This window comes from Anas platyrhynchos, chromosome 18 (assembly GCF_047663525.1).
Source record: "Anas platyrhynchos isolate ZD024472 breed Pekin duck chromosome 18, IASCAAS_PekinDuck_T2T, whole genome shotgun sequence".
In the NCBI taxonomy this organism is placed as follows: Eukaryota; Metazoa; Chordata; class Aves; order Anseriformes; family Anatidae; genus Anas; species Anas platyrhynchos.
In genome coordinates, this window is record NC_092604.1 from 5,561,907 (window position 1) to 5,586,349 (window position 24,443).

At 44.4% G+C, this 24,443-nt stretch overlaps 1 protein-coding gene and 1 long non-coding RNA gene across 5 annotated transcripts in view; one reads left to right on the plus strand and one right to left on the minus strand.

The window, feature by feature from the left end:
- LOC110353216 (uncharacterized) overlaps window positions 1-24,443 on the plus strand; it is a 100,292-nt gene that overhangs the window by 48,104 nt on the left and 27,745 nt on the right. For all 4 annotated transcript variants that reach the window (XR_011804017.1, XR_011804018.1, XR_005259972.2 and 1 more), the window contains exon 3: window positions 24,137-24,359. This is a non-coding gene — a long non-coding RNA (uncharacterized lncRNA). The remainder of the gene's footprint in view (window positions 1-24,136; window positions 24,360-24,443) is intronic.
- Window positions 4,453-24,200, minus strand: TNFSF8 (TNF superfamily member 8). The gene is made up of 4 exons (XM_013102263.5): window positions 23,896-24,200; window positions 18,504-18,549; window positions 10,756-10,827; window positions 4,453-10,384 (listed from the first exon to the last, which is right to left on the minus strand). The coding sequence occupies exons 1-4, from the start codon at window positions 24,088-24,090 to the stop codon at window positions 9,987-9,989; spliced, it is 711 nt and encodes a 236-aa protein (XP_012957717.1). The 5' UTR covers window positions 24,091-24,200; the 3' UTR covers window positions 4,453-9,986.

Genomic DNA, 24,443 nt, shown 5'->3' on the forward strand with positions numbered 1-24,443 from the left:
GCACCTCTTCTGTCACAGGGATTGCATGCCTGGGGGTAGTTCATGCACACCCCATAGGGAAAATCGACCTTTTAAACCCGTGTCTTCTATGGATACATTTGTCATCATCATAAGTTTCTCTGTTGGGGTCACCACTGTAATTTTGGACCGCCCGTCTCATGATGCAGAGCTAACGTATTGTTAGGCATTTTATTGTGGATCAGAAAGCATAAGACTGAGGTGGGATATGAGCCAATGTTTTCAAAAATGGTTGCTCATTTTGTGCAAGTGCTTTTGGAGGACAGTGAGGGCAAAGATGCACCTCAAGCAGTGCCTGTGAAAATGAAGACGGCCTCCAAAGGTTGCTCTTGACTTGCTGGAGCTTGCAGATGATGCATTTGCATGCTGAATGCGGTTTTCAGCAGGATCCTGACTCCAGCCTTGCTGTCCTTTTGCTGTCCCATGCTGTCAAAGCATGGTCTGAGACAAAACAGAAACAGGCACAGCATGAGACTTGGCAAGGGTTGTGAAGGAAAAGTAAGCCTTAATATAGGCCATGAACACCTCTGTCAACAGATGCCCTTGGCCAGCCTCACTGCCGGCCCCGTAGCAACATCACTGGTCCCAGCATCCTTCCCAGGATGGCACTAGCCTTGCTCCATGTGGCAGGGGTGGGACTTGACGTACCCTGACCCCCACAGGTGCCGTACCAGCAGCATCCAGCACTGCGACCAACACCATGCAAAGACAAACTCTGCCCTGAGGTCAGCGCAGGCACAGCCATACAGAGACAGTGACAGAGCTGGGAATGCATAGAAATATGAGATTGAAAAGAGCTGGTGGTCAAATGTCAGAGAGTTTCTAAGCAAGCTGTGTTCTACTCCAACTATTTTTCAACTTCTTGGAAAATCCCAGCCAAAATCCATCCTGAGGTCTGGCAAGTCAGAAGAACATTGCGTTCAACTCACAAAACTATTTTCTTTTCTCTCCTACTCCTGCCACATTTTTTTTTTCCTAAGAAGAGGAAGCAGACATTGGTGTCCCAGTGCCCTTCTGCTAATAAGTTTCTGTCTGCCTCTGTCTTCAAGACGTGGCACCTCTCAGTTGCGTGACGCTGCCCGAGAGTGCTGGAGATGAAGGTGGCAGAGACCTTAGCCAGCATGAGCAAACGGGCACAAGAGAGAGATGCACTCGAGGAAAAGGAAAGAGGAAGCACTGGTCAGTAGCTTGCACTTTCCACCTTCCTCTGTGGGAAAACAAAATAAAAAAGAAAATAGGTCCTGGCACATGTTTTCCATAGATGTCTTTGTTTTTAAGAGAGGAATGAGAGCCTGATGCCAGGAGGAGAGTGAGGCATAGCTGGAACATACATAGGAATGTGGGTGAGGGTGAGTAGTCCCAGTGCTGCTTAGTGACTGATGCTGTTCCACGCACTCTTCCAAGGGAATAATTTGCAAAATCCGTGTGGGGGATGGGAACTGCCCTCACCAAGGAGTTGCATAGGATTTTCCAGATGAGCCCAACAACTACAGTCTGTAACTGTTGAATTTGGCTCCAGGATTGCTCGTCAGTTTTGCAAGTACTGCAAACCAGAGAATGGAAACCTATTTTCTAGACCTCTGGTACATGGATAAGGCATTCAGGTTCCCTCGGGTGAAATCAGGACTACCTGCACCACCAACCCTTCCACTGGGCCCCTGCAGTGCTTTTGTCGCAGCAGTAATCCCCAGCTGGGAGGGCAGTATCTCCTCTGCTGCCGAGGACAGGGACACCCCAAAAGCATGTTATTTATCCTGCCTCTGGGGACAGCCAGGCCACCTGGATATTTTGTGCTCATGTCTTGGTCTTTCTGTGGTTTTGACCAGAAATTCCAGCCTGGTCTTAGCAACTTCTGCTGATAACTGTTTCGGTGAAACTGGTGCTTTCCAGATAAAGAGAAAAAGTGGTTTTGTTGAAAACTCATGGCTTTCACTTTCTGGGATATTGTTTTACCTTGTGGGGCTGAGCCCTGCAAACTTTGGGGAAAATAAAAAAAAAAAAAAGAGGGGAAGAAAATCAATTTCATCTTCTTTTAAGAGAACTGGCCTTCTTTTAAAGGCTGGTTGCCTTTAACTTCACCTGTAGGCAACTACTAATACAGAACTGAGAAACAAATTTTCTTCTTCTTCTTTGGATCCTGTTCTTTCAGGAAAAAAAAAAAAGGAAAGAAAGACAGAAGGAAATAGAAAGAAAGAGAGAGAGGGAAAGGAAGAAAGAAGGAAAGGAAGGAAGTGAGGGAGGGAAGAAGGAAGGAAAGAAAGAAAGGAAGAAAGAAAGGAAGAAAGAAAGGAAGGAAGAAAGAAAGAAAGAGAAAGAAAGAAAGAAAGAAAGAAAAAGGGAATGAAAAGAAGAAGAAAAAGGGAAACTTAATACAGTTTCCCATCAAGCACAGATGCACACTTGGTCTTGGAAGACTGAGAATATTTTAGAATTCTGAAGGATAAATCAACTTATTAAGCCTATTCACTTCTGAAAACAATTAAAGGATAAACTTTCTCGCTATTAGAAGCCAGAAGTTTTGCTAATGAACCAGAACAGATTTGAGTCTGATGGTTTATGCGTTGGTTTATGTGTTGTAGTTACTGTTGTTCAATGCATTCACTGTGTCCATTTGACAGGTTGTGTTGCAAAACCAAATGATTTCTACAGAAACACAGTGTGTAAAGCCAGAATAGCTGAATGATCTCAAAAATTTAGTAGGCGCTGTATGACTTGGCTTTTCTTCATTCATGTTTAACTACTCCATCTTTCATGCTTTAGCTTCCACTGCCTACACTTCAGTTAAGGATGGTTCCTCCCCACATTTACTCACTTTCGCTTGGTTTTGTGGATGGTTTAGATAGCAACAGGAGAGAGAACATGTGGGACAGACTGTAAATCCCCTAAAATCAGCTCTGACACCTCAACTGAGGGACATTTGAGTCACATCTACTTTTGGAACATAATAAGAAAAGCCAAATAACAGTGTGTCACTCTGACAGAATAGCATAACCTAAAAATGAGGAAAAAGGATTATTTTTTCCCTAAATCTCCAAAGAATTCATCCGTGGTTGCTATGCTCCATGATGATCATGAGCTATGAGATTTTAAGCTGATCTGTAAAAGCAATGGGACGTTTATATATATATAGCATGCTAAGAATGATAAATGGAAAACATGGTGTGAGAGCTGCAGGCAGTCTGTGGGGACAGGATGGTGCCGGGGCACAGGCACCATCTCGTCCTTCACCTGTTAATGGGGGCTCAATGGGGGGGGTCAGACTTCAGCTGGAAGTCTCTGATAGTTGCTGCTAGTGAAGCCTGTCCTTGACAATTAATAACGTCTTGGTGAGTCTGCCTTAATAATTCATATTTTTCTTTCATTGAAGTCCTGCCATTGGTAAATCTCAGACCTCAATAAAACAAACAAAAAAATCACCTTTTGAATTGTACATGGTGCATCCCTTGTGGTATTGATTATTTATAAAGCTATTTTCCAGTTTCTTTATCTTTTACAAGTGAGTGCCTTTGTTTGATTTGCACAGAATTTACAGTAAGAGAACTTGCAGGTTGATTCATACCTATTTCTTTTTTTTTTTTTTTTTTTATGCAAATTTAAGGTTATAATTTTCATTAACAGTTTAATTTAAAGTTTTAAAAAATCAGCTTAATAATTTTTTTTATCTTTGACTCTTCAGTTCCTGTTATCCTTTGAGTGACTTTACGTAATACCTAAACAAAATGCACACCAAAGTCCTTGGTGCTTAGTGAGTTTTACAACCTTGAAGTTGAACTGAAATTATTTTGAGCTCAAAAAAAAAAAATATATATATAAAAATTACACAGCAATGAAGGATCAAAGTCCAAGGAAAAGCTCAAGTGACTCTTCACAAATATTGGCACCAGAAAAATACACAGTAGTGAATTGTTCCTGTAATGCCATGGTCCAAAATTGCTCAAGCTTCTCATACAAAAGCACCTGAACTCTTGCACTGTGTCTCTCCCTGTTTAAAAACACTCAGGGATTTAAGTGGCTGTGTGGTTTCAGAGCCTCCTGGTTGCTATTAAACACCTGCTTGTAGGGAAGTGTACCCTGCAGTGCTCCCCTGAGCCACAGCACAAGTACTGAGAGCTTTCCAGGACTGGATTCCAAACCTTTAATTAGCACCCAAATAAATGTTTTAGCCAGTCAGTCTTCATACAGACATTTTGTTGTCAGCAGAGAAAAGCAAAAATTTGCAGAGCATTGAAGGACCCTGCTCACTTTGTGCAAATTTCTCTGCCTTTGTGAACTCACTGCCGGCTCGCAGCTTCTGTTATGTTTCCGGGGGCCAGATCCGCCTCTCAGATTACCATCGTATCACCCAGACACTGTGTTCAGGCGTTTTCCACCCAGACGTGTTTGATTAAAGACACGCTGCACTGCAATATGAATCAGACGTGTTTATTCAGGAAAACACTCCCTCCCCACCCCCAACTCAATATTTTAACTGGAATAATTAACAACATCAAAAGAAAAAACTTACGTCATTTTACATGATACAATTATTTTGACATTTCATGTGTCTATTGCTAAAGCTCCCAATGCACTGTCTCACAACACAGTCAGGTTTATACATGAAAAAATACCCTTTAAATATAAAGGCTCTGATATTCTGCACACAATCTGCTTGCCAAAGGCAGAAGTTCTACTCTTCTACCACTGTCAAGCTTGAGGAACTCCTTGAAGCCCCTGGAATTTACATTCATATAAAGTATTAAAAAACTGCATATTCTCATTTTTAAGCATTAAACTTATTATTCCTCTTAAGCGTAAGCTTTAGAAATACCTATTTTTAAACTGTTGCATATGCCAACACACACTCACATCCTCAAAGTTAGAGTATCAATAGACCTCATTTAACTGTTCAATCAGTTTTTTTCCCAACTCTTCATGTTTCGGTGGTTTCCTTCCTTTTTCCTCCTTTACATTCTAATTTTTTTTTCCCATCCATTTTTATGAGAATGAAAAATAGAATCAAAAAGGGGAAGAAGCAGAAAAACAGAAAAACACGGAAAGGAGGAATTTTCAAAATTTCTCCGTCACTTCAGTTCCTTCAGCAGGTTTGAAAAAACAACAACAACAACAACAAAAAACACTTAATAAACAGTTTTAAGTGAACAAATGCTCCCTTCAAAACTTAAATACTTAATTGGTGCCTAATTCCAAAATGTTGCTCCCCCCATCAGTTCTGGACAAGTCCAAGCAACATGCACTAGTGGTAGTGAAATGGCCTAAGTGGGAGAGACTTATTCTTTTTTGCACTCATACACCTGACAACTTACTCAGTTGGCACTGGCGTTTTATCTTACAAACGTGCTCTGCAGGAGAGCCGCGGGCTTTCCAGGAATCTCACCCAGCCTCACAGCACAGGTAGTGCTCTGCTCAGAGCTGTAGAAAGTGCCATGAATTATCAGGCCACAGATTAAATGATCGTTTATCATCTCATCTTGAATGGAGCTGTTGAGAGCCAGGGCTTGGTGGACTGAGTAAAGATTAAGTCACCAGCTGACAGTGTGTAAAATAGGCAGCTAATTTGGGTACTCTGACTCACCGCCTGGACATTCTTGCTTCAAGACAGCTATACAGGGAAACAGGGATCCTAAATTTAGATGGTGTGGACATGACTGAAGGGAAATGGTGTGCCAATATCTGCAGGATATGGCATCTGAGGAAAAACTGATCTTACTCATGGTCTACGACATTCTTGTCTTGCAGCAGAGGAGGGTGGTTGCTGCGTACAAGCAGCCCAGAGGTGATGGTGAGTGTGGAGGGGCTGAAGGCTCTGGCTGTGATGCAAAGGTCTCACAGCAGAGCCTGCATGCTGGGAGCTCTGGAGCTTCACTCTCCTTAAGGCATCTGAATTTTGGAATGCGCTGTGCCAGGCTTCTTTGGTCTCTGCCCTTTTCAACTCCAAATCTTCAAGCTCATGGGACCATTTCTGAAAACAGAAATCAGGGGGTCCTAAACCTGAGCTCCCCAAAACATTTTTCCAAGACTCCATATCCTCACAGCCCATCATGTTTTCTTGCAGTTGAGCCTATTACAACCATAAAAAGCTGTAGCTGGAAGAGGTTTTGAAGGTCACTCAGTGCAACTCCTGCTGTCGCAAGTGTTGCTTGTAAGAATTTGCGTCGTTACAGCTGTTCCTCCTACGGAGGATGCCTTTGCTTTCCCTTATTCTTCATACTGAACACACATTGTATCACTTCCACTTTGGAAAGACCTGCCAGCAGACGCAGTTAGAGGTCCCCAAGATCAAAGGCTTCTTATTTATTTTGCTTTTTGGTTGGGTATTTGTGCTGGTTAGTCCCTTTCTTACTTTAATTGCATGATAGGGTACTTGAAAAAACATAGACCTGCTTGCGCTTTTCATATCTAATACTGAATTATGCAGAACAACTTTCAGAAGAAAAACATACTAAGAGCATGAGCTAGTGGCTGAGGCTTCTGCAGAATGTTGTTTGCTCTCCAAAGGAATTTGGGTACGTAAGAGGCATGCGGAGTCAGGCAGTTAGTTGGCAGAAGGCCAGCGCGGCATTGATCCAGGTGAGGTTTTTCAAACAGGACCATTAATTTTTGGGTAATACACAGCCCCTTGTCTGGCCCATGGCACAGTAAGGAATTTCTCTCTAAGTGACTAAGATTTCCTCCTTGTGGGAAGTGTGGAAAAACATAAAATAAAACAAAACCAGAAGTGAAGCGAATGCAAAACTCCAACTCCATCCATCAGCACTTGTTCAGCCTAACTAGTGCATGTGTGTCAGATAAGCCGTGACCTCATTTTTGGATCTGCACTTTGAGGAGCTTGGGTTCAGGCCAATTTCATGGGAGGTGTCAATGAGCCCTGTGCAGTGTAATTACAAGCCTGAATTAAAAGCCTCTGCAGCTTTGGGGAAATTTGGATCCAACTATGTAATCTCTGATATTAAGCTTGATTTGATTTTGATTTGCTGCCCCCGGGTGAGCTTGGATGGAAGTGTATTGCATTGACTTAACTTCATTTAAGTTCCTACAAACATTTCCTACAGCAATTAACAATGGCCAGAATTAAACCAGTAATACACACTTTTTCTATTAACCAGGATTACAAATAACGGCATGTATTAACTCCTGTAGATACTTCTTCCTCAAGCAGAACACGGTTTAAGAGAGCAATTTCTTCAGTGTCTGAGAAGGGCCAAGAAACCTCATCAGAGCAGACTTCCTTGTGAGATTGCTGCAGTTTCCTGTTTCTGGTCAGGTTAGCAATAGAGCATATGCACAGAAAGCCACAGGTTTGCCACATCTGACGACCAGGGGAGGAATTTTCAAAATTTCTCCGTCACTTCAGTGCCTTCAGCAGTTGCCCTTTGCCATGGACTGAGGGCTGTGGTGGGGCACCAGAGCAGGTTCTGCTGCTGCTTGGGAGCTCCAGCGCTTGGGGAAGGGCAGGTCTGGGCGAGGACCCCAGAAGCAAACGGCTCTGCTGCCAGCAGGGAAGCTGACACCACGGGAACAAGTTCTTCCCCAAAGAATTGCTGTTGCTGAAAAGATGTGGTGGTGTGTAGGATCCGCTTGGATTTTTTTTTTTATTTAAGTATTGTTGTCAAAAATAATCTGCCTCAAAGAACTAGGAAATAAAAGAAGGAAAGTGATGAAAGAGTGAAGTGACGTGGAGTCTGCCAGAAAGTAAGGAGTCTGTGCTGCTTGGCTCGTGGCCCTGTTTCAGTGAAAGCTATTTAACATTTTTATAACTGATGGCAAAATTGCACGCTATTAATGGGCCCTCTTTATGGCTCTAATTTATTCTTATTTCTCAGAGGCAATGAAGTAGAGGCCAGATTGCTTTATCCTGCGGTATTAAAAAACCTGGGGCTGAGAAGCTTAGCACTGCTTTGTCAGGATTTTCTCCATCTGGCAAAATAATAGAATAAAATCATCCTATGCAGAGAGCTGCTTTTTTTTTTTTTTTTTTTTTTTTTTTTTTTAAATAATGGGCTTTCTCCTTCAATTCAAAGCCTTCAGGGAAAGGCAGTAGTGGAGGGAGTAAATGCATATTTTCATTCATTAGCTGCCTTTTCGATATTCAGGAGCTATGATTCCTAACTGCCAGACTATCTTAAACTTCTCTGAGTATTAGTGGTGTGTATCGAGGTGGAGGCAGACAGAGGTTAAAAACCCTGTTCCAAGATGGGATAGATTTACAGGGGCCAGGCAGGTAATGTGATCCGAGTGGAGGTTACAATGTCATAGGCAAGGCAAGGGAATTCTTATAAAAATAATTTTCCTTTCTTTAAGGGGGAAAGAGAAAAAGAAAACATGAATTTAGTTTTTTTTTTTTTCTTTTTTCTTTCCCCCAGCTATAGTTAGCAAAGGAATTTTTGCTTTCATCAGTATCTGTCAAAGCAGAAAGCAGGTATCCCTAACAGTGAATGAGCTTGACTGTTCATGATCCTCTGAAAGGTTTTTGTGTATTTTGAAATCACCTGGTCAATGGATTGAAACCTCAAGTATGTACCAGGAGTTTCCAGTGAAATAACACAAGTAGGAAATTAGTTCCATGAGGAGTAATTTGAGTGTGCTCACACAAACCGTTCATCAGATAAGCCTGAATAATAAAAGACTTCCTGGGTTTCTGATGCCAGAAACTGATTTTTTAACCAAACTCATGACTAAAAGGTTTGGTGAAAACTGTTCACCCAGCTTAACTATGTATAAGGAAGAATGCAGAGGTACCCAGGGCTGAGTTCCAAATAAAACAGGCTTTAGTAGAACCTCGGTGATGAAGAGAAAAAGGAAAGCACGAGCCCTTTGTAACTTTTCAATCCCTCCCCTCACTTTAAGAATTACATAGAAAGTAAAAGTCTGTGTTACTGAAATTCACAGAATAAGAGGGCCTGAGATTATTTTAAGTATACTTAATTATCTAAACTTCTAATTCAAAGAATATCAAATGACCTATGTCCACTGGGCTGTCTGAAATCATCTTTGGGGAAGTCTGAACCTCAGATCTAAATCTCGGATTTTCCAGGAGTGCAGTCTTTGGGTGTGTTTTCTCACCGGCATGCCATCGTGTCACTCAGGAAACTGCCAAACAAGCAGAACAGGATTTGAGGAAAATACATCGTAACAAACTTCTTTGTTATGTGGCACAAGATTGTTATTTTAATACTCTTTATGGAAAAGTCTGAAAGCCCTGGGTGAAAACAGAGGCTAAGCATTGTGCATATACGAAGTCTCTGCTCCAAAGAGCTTAATATTAAATAGAAAAAATGGATAAATAGTGAAAAGGAAGACACTTGGAACTAAATTGCATAAAGTCCATAGCAGAATGCAGCCTGGAAATGTCTGGTGAGTCCCAGGTCTCCTACATCCTGTCCCAGAGTTTTAGCTACCAGCCTAGGAGTCAGTAATTTCCTCATCTTTACTCTCTATGTTCTATCCATAAACCTGCTCCAGAGTTGTGGTTGCATGCTCTACTTGAAAAAAAAAAAAAAAAAAGCCTTAATTACAAGCTTTGACTGTTAGTTATTTTTTTTTAATGACCTTGCCAATGACTAGACCATAAAATTTAGACAAAAGGATTTCTCCATCTCCTGAGCACAGGCACCTTGCCAGCAGCGCATTAGCCAAAAAGCCTTGATATTGTGTACTCTTCCCATAATGTGGTTGCATTTTGGCCTGTATTTGCACAGCATTGTTTTGAGGAACCACTGGCACGTCTGTGGATTGTGTGCTGGATAGTCCAACACCAGTCCTACCCTGAGCCAAAGCAGAGCAACCCTACATCTGCCAGATGTGGGTCTTGTAGCTTTAGATTTCATTCTGGGACACAAAGTTCCTTGTTTACCCTAACAATGAGGTAAGATAGGAAACATGAAACAAGGTGTAGCCTAGTAAAAGCAGGCTGCTGTCATTCAGAGAAAGACAGAGAAAGTCTGGGCAGCAGTGGGAAGTCAGAGGACTTCTCACATTTCATCACTGTACCTCAAGACCCCAAGAACATTATCATTGGGAAGGGAAATTTCATTCAATAATTTAGGATGATTAAGTGTTACTGATATCCGGTCCTCCACGTTCAGGTACGTCAAATGCAACTGGAACAAGGTCTTAAAAGTCTTTTCTTGGCACGTGTCTGATGCGCACCATGTGGATAATGTTTGCCGGTTGACTTTGCCGTTTACAAGGAACTCTATCTTGAGGTCCGTGGGGCTGTTTGAACAGTTGGCAAAATGAAAGTTCAGGTGGCAGTAGATCAAGTAGAGGCCTTGTTGCCGTATCACCAGCTCTTCGCTCTTGCACTGGATGTTTTCACATATGCCCTTCCCAACCAAGCTCAGTTTTGAACCATTTACTGGACTTGACACTAGAAAGAAAAGCAAGGAAATTGTAAAATGAGCTGACGAACTGAGCTAAATTCAAATGTATGGGACGTGCAGCAAGGTATTTTCTAGTAAATAGAGACACCTGCTCTGAGGTTGTCCCACAGGAAACTCCCAGAGAGAGCCCCAGCAGGGTGGCTGTGAGCTCACAGATGGAATTGGGGTGCTGAAAAGTCGCACGGACTGTGCAGCCCTTTGGGAAAGCCGAGACAGGGAGATGTGGTTTAAAATGGCCTTCTGCAATATTTAAGGGAAGTGGAGATGCATATTTGTGTGTTTGTGTGGGGAAGGCATCTATTATGCCTTTTGAAGTTAGAGAAAATATTAATGGGATCAGACAGGGCACCTCACTGACCTCTCATGTACGCAGCGGCTCCCTTGGTCGGGACATTCTGTAGAATTCTTAAAAAGTCTTCGGAGGTGTTCCCTGAAGGAAACAACACGTTAGGTGACCAATCCTGATTTCTTTGTACTGTAAGACACACCGTCAGTGTTCGGCACCTCTCCTGTTGCACCCGGGCTCTGAACAAACCGCACAGCAGCAGCCACAGGCGTGCGTGCTTGGGAGCTGGTTCCTGCACCTTGGCTGGGAACACCTACCCTGCACGGGGCTGCCATAGCGCCGTAGCTCCCTCAGTAAACCCTTAACACCTTACAGCGCCTGTAGGACGCGGTTCTCGCTCCCAAACGCCGGCTCCCCGCGGGCCGGGGCTGTTCGTGCGCTGGGTGCGCGGGGCCGGCTCCCTCCCGCGGCCGCGCCCGGCACTGCCGGCGGCTCCGGGGCGCCCGCAGCGCAGCCCGGTGCCACAGCCCGGCCCTGCAGCCCAGATCCTGCAGCCCGGTGCCACGTCCCAACACCACATCCCTGCACCACATCCTGGCCCTGCATCCCAGCTCCTGCATCCCAGCTCCTATATACCAGCTCCTGCATCCCGTCTCCTGCATCTCACCTCCTGCCTCCCAGCTCCTACCTGCCCCTATCCCCTTCCCCTCCTGCTGCTTCCTTTCCCATTTCACCTCCCTTTCAGCCACCTTTCACTTCCTCATCTACTTTTCCTAAGCCTCTCCTCCTTACTGAGCGCTGAATGCGTGGCATTGATTATTCCTCTTTTATTCTGCGATTATAAAGAGCAGAGTTAGTACAGCTCCGTGTAGCCCCCATGCCTGTGGATTCATAGATGAGATGTACATTCAGGAAAAGAGAGTATCCCCCATGGGGCAACCAGGCAGGTTGGTGGTTGTTCCTCATTGCACTGACCTCTCCTTATTTACATCTCCTGGCCCTGCTGATGCTGGGGAAAGAGCAGCTCGGATGGGAGATTGGGAATTCCCTGTGTTTTATTCCACAGCTGAATACAAGGAATGCAATATGAAGAAATTTCAGGAAAGCCCAACCAAATTATACAACCCTGTCCCAGGGAACACAAATCATCTCTATTTTCCTGTGACTTCATTTACAAAATCGGTATGAGTCATCCACCCAGAAGGGTCCCTAAGGTACCAGTTAATACGCAGAATTAGATACCCAAGACATCAGATGACATATATCTCATTCCTTACATGAAAAGTATAGAAGTTTACTAAATACAGAGTGAGTCAAGAATCTTAACTTCCACAGAATTCCTGAAACTAAAGGTACAAGAAAGCACTTCAATCTCCAGACGCTTACAGTGTCTGCTTAGCCTGATTTTTCAGAGATGCTTGGTCAGGAGGATAGATAAATGAGGGAAAAGCGGGTCCCATACACAGGTCCCACTGGTTTGTAACAGTATCCCCTTTGCACTCATCCTGTTGGAGGAGGCTATGTATGTCTTGAAAGAACTGTAATCTCTCTCTGACTCCATTAGCTGAAACACTTTTGAGGGGAGCAGGTGTTCCCTGCTCTCCAAGAATGAGTAAATTGTGTATCAAAGTCCCTTTTCTGTGCTGGAAATCCCCAGAGAAAAACCAAAGCCTGCTTTTCTGATGTTAGTCATATCAACACAGAGTTTTAATGAGTCTTAATGAGAAATAAGGAGATGGAGAATAGAAGAAAACTCTTCTGACCCTTATTTCAGGCTAATGCTGATACAGTGATATCGAGAGTCTCTTCTCTGGCAATGCACGGCCAGCATCCTCAGCCCACTTGCGTTACTGATGTCCTTCAGGAAAGAAGAGTAGTTTTAGAGAAACTCAGTGCCATTTCGGGGCTTTACCCTACAGAGCAGAAAATCCCCTGCTGCTCAAGCAGACCTTGGAAGCTGCAGCCCCACAACTTCTGCTAGGCAAGCAGAAGTGTTGTACCCGCATGCAAGCACCTTGATGTTGCCAGGAGCCCCATCAGCCCTGAGCTATCTCAGAATTTTCATGGCATCACTCAAAACCTACCCCTCACTCATATGGCTGTGCTTGCACTTTCAAAGCTGTACTTACACCCATTGATGTCAGCAAGTTTTGTACATGTGTGTTTAAGCCATTTGTTTGGTGACATCAGCTGTGTTTCTGAGAAGGCAAGTTATGGAAAAAAACGTATAGAGACATTTCCTGCCCTCGCTCCGCTGAGACAGCTTGTAACCTTTTTCTAGTTTTATTTCTCAAGTTACTTCTTTTATCTAAAACATTTCAGCACAAGCCGGCAAAGACTGAAATTACTAGAGCTTCAGGACTGATCAATGGATATGTTCAATCACATCGCCTAATTGGCTTTTCTCTAGTAGCAGTGTAAATCAGAAGTAATCCCACAGAAGTCAATAGGATTATATCAGTTTAAAAACACTGTGAGAAGGAGAAATAAAGCCACAACTGGGTCTAAGTACCAAGGAGCCCACACTGGTTTCATGTCTGCTGTGATGCACGGACACTGCAGATCAGGTTGCTTGAAAGAAACCTGCCTATAAGGAAGGCTTCGTAGCAGGAAGCCATTTAGGTTATTTTGTCCTAAGGAAGCCCTTAGGAGACAATGCACTTTTGTCTTCCTGACCCCTTTTACCACAGGATAAGCATCCAGAGGGGGGCAGCCCTGAAGGAAAGGACCAAGCAATTTTTGTGTGCGTTACGAAGCTTTTCCCCACCGAGCCAAAGGGGCTGTGAAATGGCTCAGTGGAGCTGCAGCATCACTGCCACCTCCACGATTTCCACCTGCAAAATGGAAAGAGCCTTGCATTGAAACAGCAGGACCTATAGAGGCTGTGTCTGCCTGCCAGGAGGAACCTGAGGCTGCAGGACACATGGTTGTGTCTGAGCCAGGTTTGAGGAGATGTGGCTCCACCTGGGGAACATTCCTCACCACTTGCTGCCTCAGTTTCCCCACCTGTGAGATAGCTATAACAGGAGCAGAGGCACAGGGCAGTGGTATCAAGAGCCAAAAGTGGCATGACAGATCAAAGCATTGCTACCCGGGAAGGAAAAGCCCCTTAGATGTTTTGTTTGTTCGTTTTTGAGGCTCCTCCTAGTACCAACCACCCATGTGTTACGGTGAGGTCATACAGCATTAGGGTTGGCTGGGAGCTGAGTGAGGACAGACAAACAGATCAAAAACCTATCTTATCTTAAGGATAAATTAAATAAGAAAAAAATCCTTAAAGGTAAAGAAGGCAAGAAACAGCTTTCAATCCTTTCTTACACTCTACCGATTTAAATGCTGACAAAATTAGGCAAAGTGACTTCATATGTTTCTGTCAGAGTGCTGGAGGCAGCAGATCTTGCTGTGCTTTATTTCTTTATGACACCCCACAGCTCTCTCTGACCTCCCCCCTTCCAGTTTCAGTGTTCTGCAAGCAGCTACTGGCCAGCACTGGTGGAGAGCCCCAGCTGCGTGGTGCTGTGACAAGTGCCAGCTGGGTGATGTCCTCTCCTGGGCTCCACCTGTGGCTGCGCTTGTTGTGCATGCACTGGGTGTCTTTGGTTCTTGGGAGCCCAAGGACAACCACACTGGTCCTGGGCATGCAAAGAGGCAAGAACTCAGCTGGCAGTTTTGCCTCCTTCCAAAAAATGGAGGCTTCAGGAGCATCCCTTTCTTTCCTTCGGATTTGGGAGTAGCATCTTAGGAACTCCTCATCACAACAAACCTGACTACTGCAGGGTTTTTTTGCACAGAATTTAAGGCCAAAACTCTTCAAGGCTTTCACCTGCTTGCCAGTATGGCGTGGTTCACATAATTTCATGGAGCTGTTTGTATATGTGTATATATGTTCATCTATAACTTGCATTTTTAGTATTGTAGAGGCAGAGGATCTAACATTTAGCATTTTGGCAATACTAATCATCTCATTACTAGCTAAATAAGCCCCTCTTATGGCTAACTGGAATCAGGCTAGCAGCAGTTTCCGCTGGATGCTTGCCAAGGAGCATGCCTCTGCACTCCTTCTAGCATTTGCAAGCCCAGGCTTGACAAAATTTTCTGAACCGAGAAACACAGCTCATCTGCCCTGACCTTTCTGAGAGCAGACAGACCCTCACACAGTTTTACATATATTTGCACAAACATGCATGTGTATTGTAGCTGATAAAGCAAAAAAAAAAACAACACTGGTGTAAACATCAAGTGTCCATTTCTGAAGAACCTGTTTGCACTCAGATATTTTACTGCAGTTCTGGAAAGACTGTTTGCTTCGCCAGCTTCAGCCTGATTTACCCTAGGGTAGAAAATAATGTATAGGTGAATGTCACCTGTATTACCTTTAATTCCTGGGACCAGATTTTCTATTTGGGAAGCTATTTCCCCTTGCAACTGTGAATGGAGTGCTGAATTTCCTTTGAATTATCTTTATATGTATGAGTAGTGCACGTGTACCTATGTATCTGCAGGTTTTTCATTTTGTGAATGAGAGCGGATTTGGTTTCATGTCTCTGTAGTCCCAAATAAAAAGTAAAGCCACCAGTCCAGTTTTATAGCATTTCAAGGGAAATGAGGCTTGGTGAGGACAACGAGGAGAGGATGAGGACTGAACATCTCCAGATGCCGGCAGATCATAAATTTCTCTGTGCCTTGTTTTTTTTTTTTTTTTTTTTTCCACCAAAATGAATCTATCAATCATGCCCTTCTGGCCTGTATTAATATTTATGGCAACCTGTGATTCCATATTTATGAACGTGGATGAGTTTCTGCAGAGAAATATTTCCCCAGAAACAACATTTCACAAACATTTACCTCACGATGAATTTAATGCCTTCCCCTGTTGCTTCAGCAACGATGGCACAGGGGTTTTCAGGAAATTGCTATCGTTTTTCACACAAACATTTAATTAGCTGACGTTGCATCTCAGCTACTGCTTGCACATTTCTGGAAACCCATCCATTGAGGACAGACAGCTGAGTCAGGAACACAAAACTCCTATAGATCTGCTTTAGTGCCCACTGGTGTATAGCTAATAATAGAACACAATCTCCTTGGAAATCTAAATGCAAATCACAGTGTTTTTCCTGCCTTGAGATCACTAAATTAATTCAGGGAAGTAGCCACGTCTGGACCACTTTCCCATCGTAGTGCAATGCATTCTGCCCGAGTGAGGCGCAGACGTTCCCACCTGCACACTCCTGCATCCCTTGTTAGCATCTCCGAGAGGCTTTGCACAAGTTGGCCCCTTCCGCCTCCCCATTTCTACAGACACAGGGTTGGAGCAAGGCTGAGCACCCAACTGGCAACTCAGCAATGCTCAATTTGCTTTCTCGGCCTCCTTTCAACTCAGGGCTTCCAAGTCCCTTTGTGAAGCAGGGGGTGCAACAGCCTCCAAATTACATTATCAACACAGGGGCTGTCCGAGGGGCAGGCACAGATGCAAACCTAAATCCACAGCCACTCCAGCCTCACCACCATCCTGCAATATTTCTTATGCTTCTAGTCTTGCTCTGCAGCTGCAGGATGGGCCTTGCAACAGCCGCCGAGGCTCCCTGCTTAGAAGTCAGCAAGCGATGCCTGGCAGCGGACGACAGAGCTCCGTGCCGAGGGGCCCGCTGTAAATTACCCACTGGGATCTATTAATCAATTAGCCCTGCTTTATGCATTTTAAGAGAAAAATAAAAGGCCATTGTAATTTGCTCACACTTTAATGCTCCATTACCCCATCAGAGCTGTGCAATAGAGCCTGACAGGCGGGGAGGTGTAGGCTGATCGAGCACCTGCACACACTGCAGACAGCTTTCGGCAGCCCTTCCTGCCTTGTGGCATTTTGCTATGCCCTCCTTTGTCTTACACTAATGGCATCACTGCAGATTTAACAGCAGAATTTAGAGCAACAGGATTCCTGTAATTGATATTGACCCAAAGGCAAAATGTTTTCTAGCTAAGGAAACACATCTTGTAAATTCCTGGAGAGAACATGCTCCTGCTGCCTGGCACCTGCCAGGTGTTGATGAGGAGAAAGAACAATTGGCACAGATTGTGAGATTTGAAAATAAATAAATAAAATTGCAATGCAACTTTTTTTAATTTTAATTTTTATTTTAATTTTTATTTTTTTTTCTCAATGTGAGACCTCTCCTTCCTACCCTGGGAATGCCAGTATTGCTTGTGTTTTGCTTTTACATAACCCTGACCTACGATAGGGGCTCAGTGGCTCCTCCTGTGTCAATCACTAGACACCTCTCCGACAGCTTTCACTACCTCTTTCTAATCGGTGGTAAAACTCAGCCATGAAAACCAGCGCCGTTCTGGTGATTTCTCTGAGGTTGGGCTGGCTTGTGAGGCAGAGGCTCTGCTCTGGGGCTGCACCGCTCCACAGCCACTGGGGACTTGCTGCCACCATGGGGGATGTGGGCAGCCAGGCTGAGGCTTTGCAACCACTTAGGTTTGCAAAGCTCCTTTCTGGGCACTTTTGGGGATGCACTGGAATGAGGCTGTGATAAGGCTGCCCAAACTCCCTTATTCAAACCTGCCCTGCATGTTAAGACCCTGCTTTATTTCTGAGGATCTTCAAGTACGAGCTAAAGTACCAGAAAGCCATAGAAAAACTTAAGGAGATATATAGAAGATACACAGAGATAAAAAAATGCAACTAGGGGACATCCTGAGGGGAGAAGAAAATCCCTCCTGTTTTACAGGAGTTTGAAAACACACAAAAATGATGGTGAGGTTGATGCAAAGTTCTCAGGAAGGGCAGTGGGACATGCAGGGACAACTTCGTGTGGTATGAAAAAAGCCCAATACAGAAGAGTCCTGGATTCAAAAATTCTGCTAGTTAGAGTGTATGTTGCCCAAATGCTGCATTATGTCACCTGTGCACAAAAACAGAGGTGCAGAAAATATAGTTATGTAAGGAAGGTTTTCTGGACCTTGATTTTTCAGATTCCTGTTGTGCCAACACCTCTAGATGATCACTGTGCTTCAGTTTTCCCATCTGAGGAGTGGGAGGTGATGCTATCTCATATCTTCTGGGACTAACTAGGAACTCGTATTTGCAAGTCAAAATACTTGGTGCTAAGGATCAAAGAAACAGGAAGGCAATAGAAATTAAATAAACAGTGCTTCTCTGATTTATGCTAAGGGAAAACAGAATCTTGGTAGGCTGTCTCTGCTAGTCTAGTTTGAAAGGTTTCTCCAATTTTGGGTTCCCTATGTCCGTACTCTGCTTGTTTAAATTCCCTGCTCCTTGCCTTTTGCTGCTGTTTTCCAGATGCCTCTCCTCGACCTACCCCTTCCCTCCTTCATTTTTCCTGCAAGCCAGTAAAAAACACGTAACTACTCCAGACCAGAGGAGTTCAAGAGGAGCTCCTGTTGTTTTGAAATATGTGCTAACACATTTACACCCTGTCCCAGGACAGGGACCAGGGACATTATGTCCCCATGTGCAAGAGCCAGCCCTTAAAATAAGACCTAATAGAATGATGTTCACATCCTCTGGCAAAAATGCTTTCTTGCAAAGACACCTCAGGGCAGATTCAGAAATGCTTGTTATTTCCTCAGCTATGCCCTGGTTTCCGGAGGTACCGAGTAATTTGAAAGTTTTGTTCTTCTTCTTCTCTCTCTCTCTTTTTTTTTTTTTTTTTTTCCACTTGGCTTTTGGCTTTTCACCAAGAAGTGACTTTATGTGAAATGTTGAGATGTGCATAATTGCCTTACTCACAATCCTGGGCAATATTTGCATTACAAGTGAAACACAGCACAGGCTGTCAATTTAGGTGTCTTACCTTTGCGGATGCGTTCTGTGATGCCCTCTGTGGCAGGATCAGCTGCCTGGAAAAGAAATGAGAGTGGGGAGGTTATTCTGGGGGCAGTGCACACCTGTGTTGAAGTGGGACTCGTCGATATTAAAAGTTTCCATTGCATCCCAGGAAGGCACTGCAGAGCTGGGAGTTACACAGCATGTGGCTCCTACAGAGCACCCCAGCATCCCAGTGAGGGAGAGCTGTGGAGCACAGCCCTTCAGCGACTCTGCACTTAGAAAATTCATCCTCAGTCATTCCTTATCACAGCTTTTTTGTTTGTTTGTTTGTTTGTTTGTTTGTTTCCCTGAAAGTAGTAGAAATCTACATTTCTGACACAGCAGATTTCCCAGTGCTGTAAGAAATGTGTGTGGCTTTTGTTGGGGTTGTTTTGGAAGCAGAAGCCCTGAAGCTCTCCCTGTGGCTTGCAAAGCTTGGGGGGAGTAGGACAGAGTAGGACTGGACACCCTTCAGAGCCAGTGTTTGGCCCTGGGAAGCCTGGCTGGATGAAAATAAAAGCTGCAGAGCCCCAGCACGGGTCTGGGAGCAGAAGTGTTGTCCTGCCTCACCTCTTCTCCTACTTCTTGCTTCTTGACCCAAAGGTCAAAAAGGAATGGGGAATTGTCCTCTGTCAGCATGGCCTGAAAACTTCTCAGGAAACATGCTCCAAGTGTGAAAGGTGGTAGGCTTCCTCTGTGGTCTAGCCTCTGTTTTGGCATACCTCTCTGCTTTCCAAACATGAATTCCTCGGGCTTGTGCCTGCTTGTGTATCTACTTCCATGCAGGTTAGAGCTCTAACAGCTCATAACTGTACATCAGTGCCCCCAGGGAGCAAACAAATTTTCCTGACAGCTGTGGAAAGAAACTGTGAGTGCCTCAGCACTTGAAACTCTGTGTCATGTCCCTTCGCTCACACACAGTGCTAATTTCAGTATCAGGGAGTGGTTTCTATTCCCTTCCAGGCTATCCTAAACTGACTCTTTTATTCTCAAAGCTAATGACCTGGGCTAATTGTGCTGTGTAACCTGGCCAGGCCCAATTCAGCGTGTCCAAGGATTAGAAAGTTGGGAATCTGGTACTAGCTTTGGCAGAACATCTGTTATCTCCTGGGAAAAGCAAGGCAGCCTATACATGTGGCAGGAGACACCATCATCCGCAGTGGTCTGGAGATCTCAAGGGTCTTAAAATATGAGCACTTTATTTCTAGGTGTAAATAGAATAATGTGTGGCATGAGGAGAAAGAAGATGCTTGGACAGTAAGAGAAGTCACACTGTGTCTGTTTCTGGTACTTAATGTTGTGGCCTTAGATGTTTAAGAATACATTTAATTTTGACTTTGGCCTAAAGTGACCATGCTTTCAACTACAGCTGAAATGTAGAGAAATGTCTGTTCCAGGCAAGCTGAAATTATCCTTTGGTCTAATAGCAAGATATCGCATCCTGCAGATAGAGATTGTATAGGTGCTTTGTGATTTGGGAACCTACAATATCTGAGTCGTTCATTTTCTCTTCCCACACCCATGTAAGACAGGGAGAAAGATGCTATCTCCCCAGCAAGATTACGCTCAATGAGATCAGAAAGAAAAGCCATGGCTGCCTACAGAGAGGCTGGTAAAGTAACCGAGATGTTACTATCAGTGAGGTGCTCGCCTCTCAGCCCTCCCTCAGAGACAGCATGCAGGATGAGGCTGATGGCACACAGCATGCTTTGTAGCCAGGGCAACAGAAAAAGAATTAAAATGAATTAACATATTGTGTCCTCACTTGGGAAGTCTCCCAGTGGGTGAAAACATGAGATATTAATTCAATTTATTTTAGTGGCAAGTGACTAGGTATTCAAATAACACTTCAGATCTTGCTTTGAAATATTACTAGCATTGCTGTTTTCTCTTGTGACAGCCAGCACATTGCGTGTAATAGTGTAATTTGGAATGCACAGGGACACATGCTAGGAGCTCAGAGAGGTTTAACAGAGCACTGGCTCGGGAACAATTCGGTACAATGAATTCACCCTGTCTGCAGTGATCTGGGTGCTGCTGATGAAGGATCTTAGACATGGCAAGCAGAAGAATTTGAGCTTGCTTCATTAGAGAAAATGATAATCAGGTGCCAGTGAAAGTCCTGTCTTTCTTCCTTCCCTTAATTACTTTACAAGAAAGTTTCCCAAGCTGAGACAGACCGATGCTGTTATAGTAGTCACTGAACCACAGAATGGCCCGAGTTGGAAGGGACCCACAGGGACCATTGCATCCAGGCCCTGGCTCCGTTCAGAACCACCCAAAAAACAGACCCTATGTCTGAGAGCATTGTCTAAATGCTCCTTGAGCTCTGGCAGCTCAGTGCCATGCCCACATCCCTAGGGAGCCTGTCCCAGTGCCTGACCACCTCTGTGTGCAGAACCTCTCCCTAACACCCAGCCTGAGCCTCCCCTGTCACAGCTCCACGCCGTTCCCTTGGGTCACTCTAACACCCGGGCTCAGAGCTGAGTATTTGTTTAACCAGAAGTCTCCAAAATGCATGCCCACCTCTACAAAGCCCAAGACAACGCACCCCAAAACACAGTGCCCCAGAAACGAGCCTGAGATCAGCTTCATGAGGCCCAGGGCTTTCGCAAGAGTGCGTCCCGCAGGTCCCAGCAACAGAAGCTGAGGACATTAATTAATCTCCGGGCCTCAGACCTTCGTTACCCGTGGCTGGCTGAGCCGGGGGGCAAAGCAGACGTACTTTGGTGTTCAACGAGTGGGAAATTGCTGGCAGGGGCTATTTTCATTTCCTTTTTCCTTCGTTTTTGTCAGGGTTGTCCACCAGAGGGGGCCAGCAGGCTCCGATGGGCCTGCTCTCGGCAAGGCTCCTTACAGACCTGTAAGCAGCCATAAATCAGCCATAGGCAGCGCAGGGACGTGGCTCCTGCAGCCCCACTGCTAACGGGGTTTGTAGGGTAACTAGCGGCAGGACAAGAGGGAACGGCCTCACGTTGCACCAGGGGAGGTGCAGGTTGGAAATGAGGAGACATTTCTGCTCAGAAAGAGTGGCCAGATGTTGGAATGGGTTGCCCAGGGAGGTGGTAGATTCACCATCCCTGGGGACGTTCAAGGAGAGGCTGGACGTGGTGCCTGGGGACAGGGTTTAGTGGTGACAGTGGTGGTAGGGTGATGGATGGACCAGATGATCTTGGAGGGCTTTTCCAACCCTAATGATTCCATGATCGACTCCAGTGGCCTGAGGAGGAGACCAGCAAACACAAAGACCAGCACTGACTCCTAGCAGTCAGCTGGTGCCTGAGCCACACTGAGAGGACTTGCCCATGCCGCTTAGAGGGTAACCATATGGCCCCTACAAAATGCAGAGCAGTGACAGACTGTCCCAGACTTCACCCAGAATCTGTTCATAGTGCTACACCTCATGGCCTAGGTGTCTAATACAGCGTACCTTGCAGTACAGTCCAAGGTGTCCTGGGCTTTATGTGTCCTAATTACAGTTCTCTATTCCTTTCTTACCTCTTCCACTGATTTTCTCTCTCTCCATATATATAGACATCTACATAGGTGTGTGTGTGTTTATCTATATCTACCATCTATATCTATCTATATATCTAGCAGCAGTGAACCGCAGCAGGCAGAAGCACGGAGGCCTCATGGCCCTTCTAACAGTGTTAAGAGGGAAAATGTAGGCAAAGGTCCACTATGCAGCAACTGCTCTTGTCTGTGAGGAAAAACAAAAATCACTTCTAAAAGATGTAGGTAAGTGAATGGGCCAATACAAAGTGTTTCTGCAGGTGAAAGCTGGGAACTGAACTGACTTCAGCTCTGAATGTAGTTCCAAAAAATGACACTTCCCAGGTCTGACACTGTGCTGTATCGCCTTTCTTGAAAACAAAGTGTAAAGGAAATTTCTTAGGGTGTTGGAAAATGTGGGGGGATGAATAATGTTTCCAAATCTAACACTGTTTCCGAAGCAGCTGCAGTAATGTCATTACTCTTTTAAATGAAAACCTTGACTCTTTCAGTAATATTGTTCCTCTGGCAACTGGTGTAACTGCATTTATCCTGATGGAGAAGTAATTTAATGCTTACTTTCATAATAAGTACAAATGAAAGCCTCATTATATAGGAAAACTGTGGCAATTCTGTAATTACCCAGGCTGTTATTTTAAAGATCTCCCTTAATGTCCCACTATTTATCACTTGAAAATCCCCATGTCTCATTCTAACTGTCTCCAAACTGCTTCTCTTTTGGAAGAACGCTGATTTCAGGTAAATGACTCCTTGCTGGTACAACTTAAAGAAGTATCAGTCAAGCTTTAATGGTTTAATTTCTGGGTAATGAGCATACACAGATACATAAATTGTACAGGATCAATTTAGTAAGAGAAAATATTGTGCTGAATGAACATATTTTGTTTTCCATGGCCAGCATCATTCAGCAGCTCCATGCTGGTGCTTTCATTCTATGAATCATAGCAGAGATGCTTCAGCACTTAGATTTTTGCACTAAGATTTCAAAGGCTATAAAACTTCCAACGTGATATTATACTCTGGTAAAATTCGTAGCAACATTCCTGGTAGGATCAGAAATGCACCTTTTGTATTCACAAACCTGTACCTCTGTCCTGGCTGGACCTGTCTCACTGATTCCCCATTCAGTCCCAGATCCTCTTTATTTTAAGAAGGGGGAAATGTCTTTAGGCAGAAGGAAGAGTTCTTTTTCTCAGACCTTGTCTCACTTACATCCTTCAGCTATCCTTGCTATAACTATTTTTTCATTAAAAAATCACTCCCAAGAGCAAGACTGACAAAAATGTTGAGGCATCACGAGGTTCCTTGCCACATCCACTGCTCAGGGTCGTTCAGGGGAGCTCTGCTTCACTGCCTCTCATGGCATCCTAGCAGACAGCACCACACAGCGTCACACAGCCAGATGGCTTGTACTATGTCCATCCCTAACAGACACTGCCAGACCAGGCAAGACCAGACCAGCCTATCTTGGACAGCGGTTGCTCTCCAGAGAAGTGGCAGGGGATACATATAAGCCAGGCAGCAGACACTGAGGCACTGATATGTCTTCATTCCACTTCTGCTCCTAACTAGACTGGACATAGTGTGGATTGACTCTTGGATTATGAGCTTCCCACTTCCATTCATAGAGAAGAAATTGCATGCTAGAAATAATGTTGCCCATGGAGCAATGATTTCTTTTTTTGAAGGTTCTTTTCTCTCCCTCTTTGTTTTGTCCCCTATCTTGTGTGTGTACTCATTACAGGTGGCAGAGATTAATCTGCTAGCTACATAATATTATTTGGAGAGAGGGAGGTTACATTAGAAAATAAAGAAAAAAGAACAAAAGAAAAAGGCAATGAATTAAGTGAGAAATTGCTTACCGTCCTCTGAATGACTAAGACCATGATGGTGGCTAGTGCAAAGACGAGTAATGTGGCGAGGGTAGCGATGATGAAATACAAACATGTTTTGTTAGTGGCTCCAAGCCTCCTTGAAACGGTGTCTTCACTCACATGCATGGCTGATTCATGAGAGTCCTTCACCTGAAAAAGTGTTTGCTCTTGTGCCGAGCACATTCTTATATAGCTCTCAGGGTACTGCTCTGTATCTCCCCTTGATCAGGTTCAGGTCGCAGCCCATCTCTGTTCCTGGCAGGATTTTCCCCCTTCATCCTGGCTCATGTGATCTGGAAAAAAAACTTCATCACTTGTGGTACGAAGAAAGAAGGACCTGGGGGCGTGATGCAGGTTGCAGCTGTGAAGAGGGGAAGGAGCTTCATGTTCTTGATCAGGGATTTCGCGACAGCCGTCTTGTATGCTGCATTGGAGGTTTCTGATGTCAGAAGGTGAATAGTTACCAAGATCAGTCCCCCCCCTCCCTGCCGCTGGCTTTCTGTGAAACAGAGAGCTATGCAAATTTTGTTTCATTT

What these genes read in the sequence shown, in the direction of transcription:
- TNFSF8 (XM_013102263.5), bottom strand. Translation starts at nt 24,090, where the DNA reads ATGTGCTCGGCACAAGAGCAAACACTTTTTCAGGTGAAGGACTCTCAT. An exon ending in TCTTAGTCATTCAGAGGACG is followed by an intron (nt 18,550 to 23,895) that starts GTAAGCAATTTC and finishes TTTCTTTTCCAG; the next exon opens with GCAGCTGATCCTGCCACAGA. An exon ending in CACAGAACGCATCCGCAAAG is followed by an intron (nt 10,828 to 18,503) that starts GTAAGACACCTA and finishes TGTTTCCTTCAG; the next exon opens with GGAACACCTCCGAAGACTTT.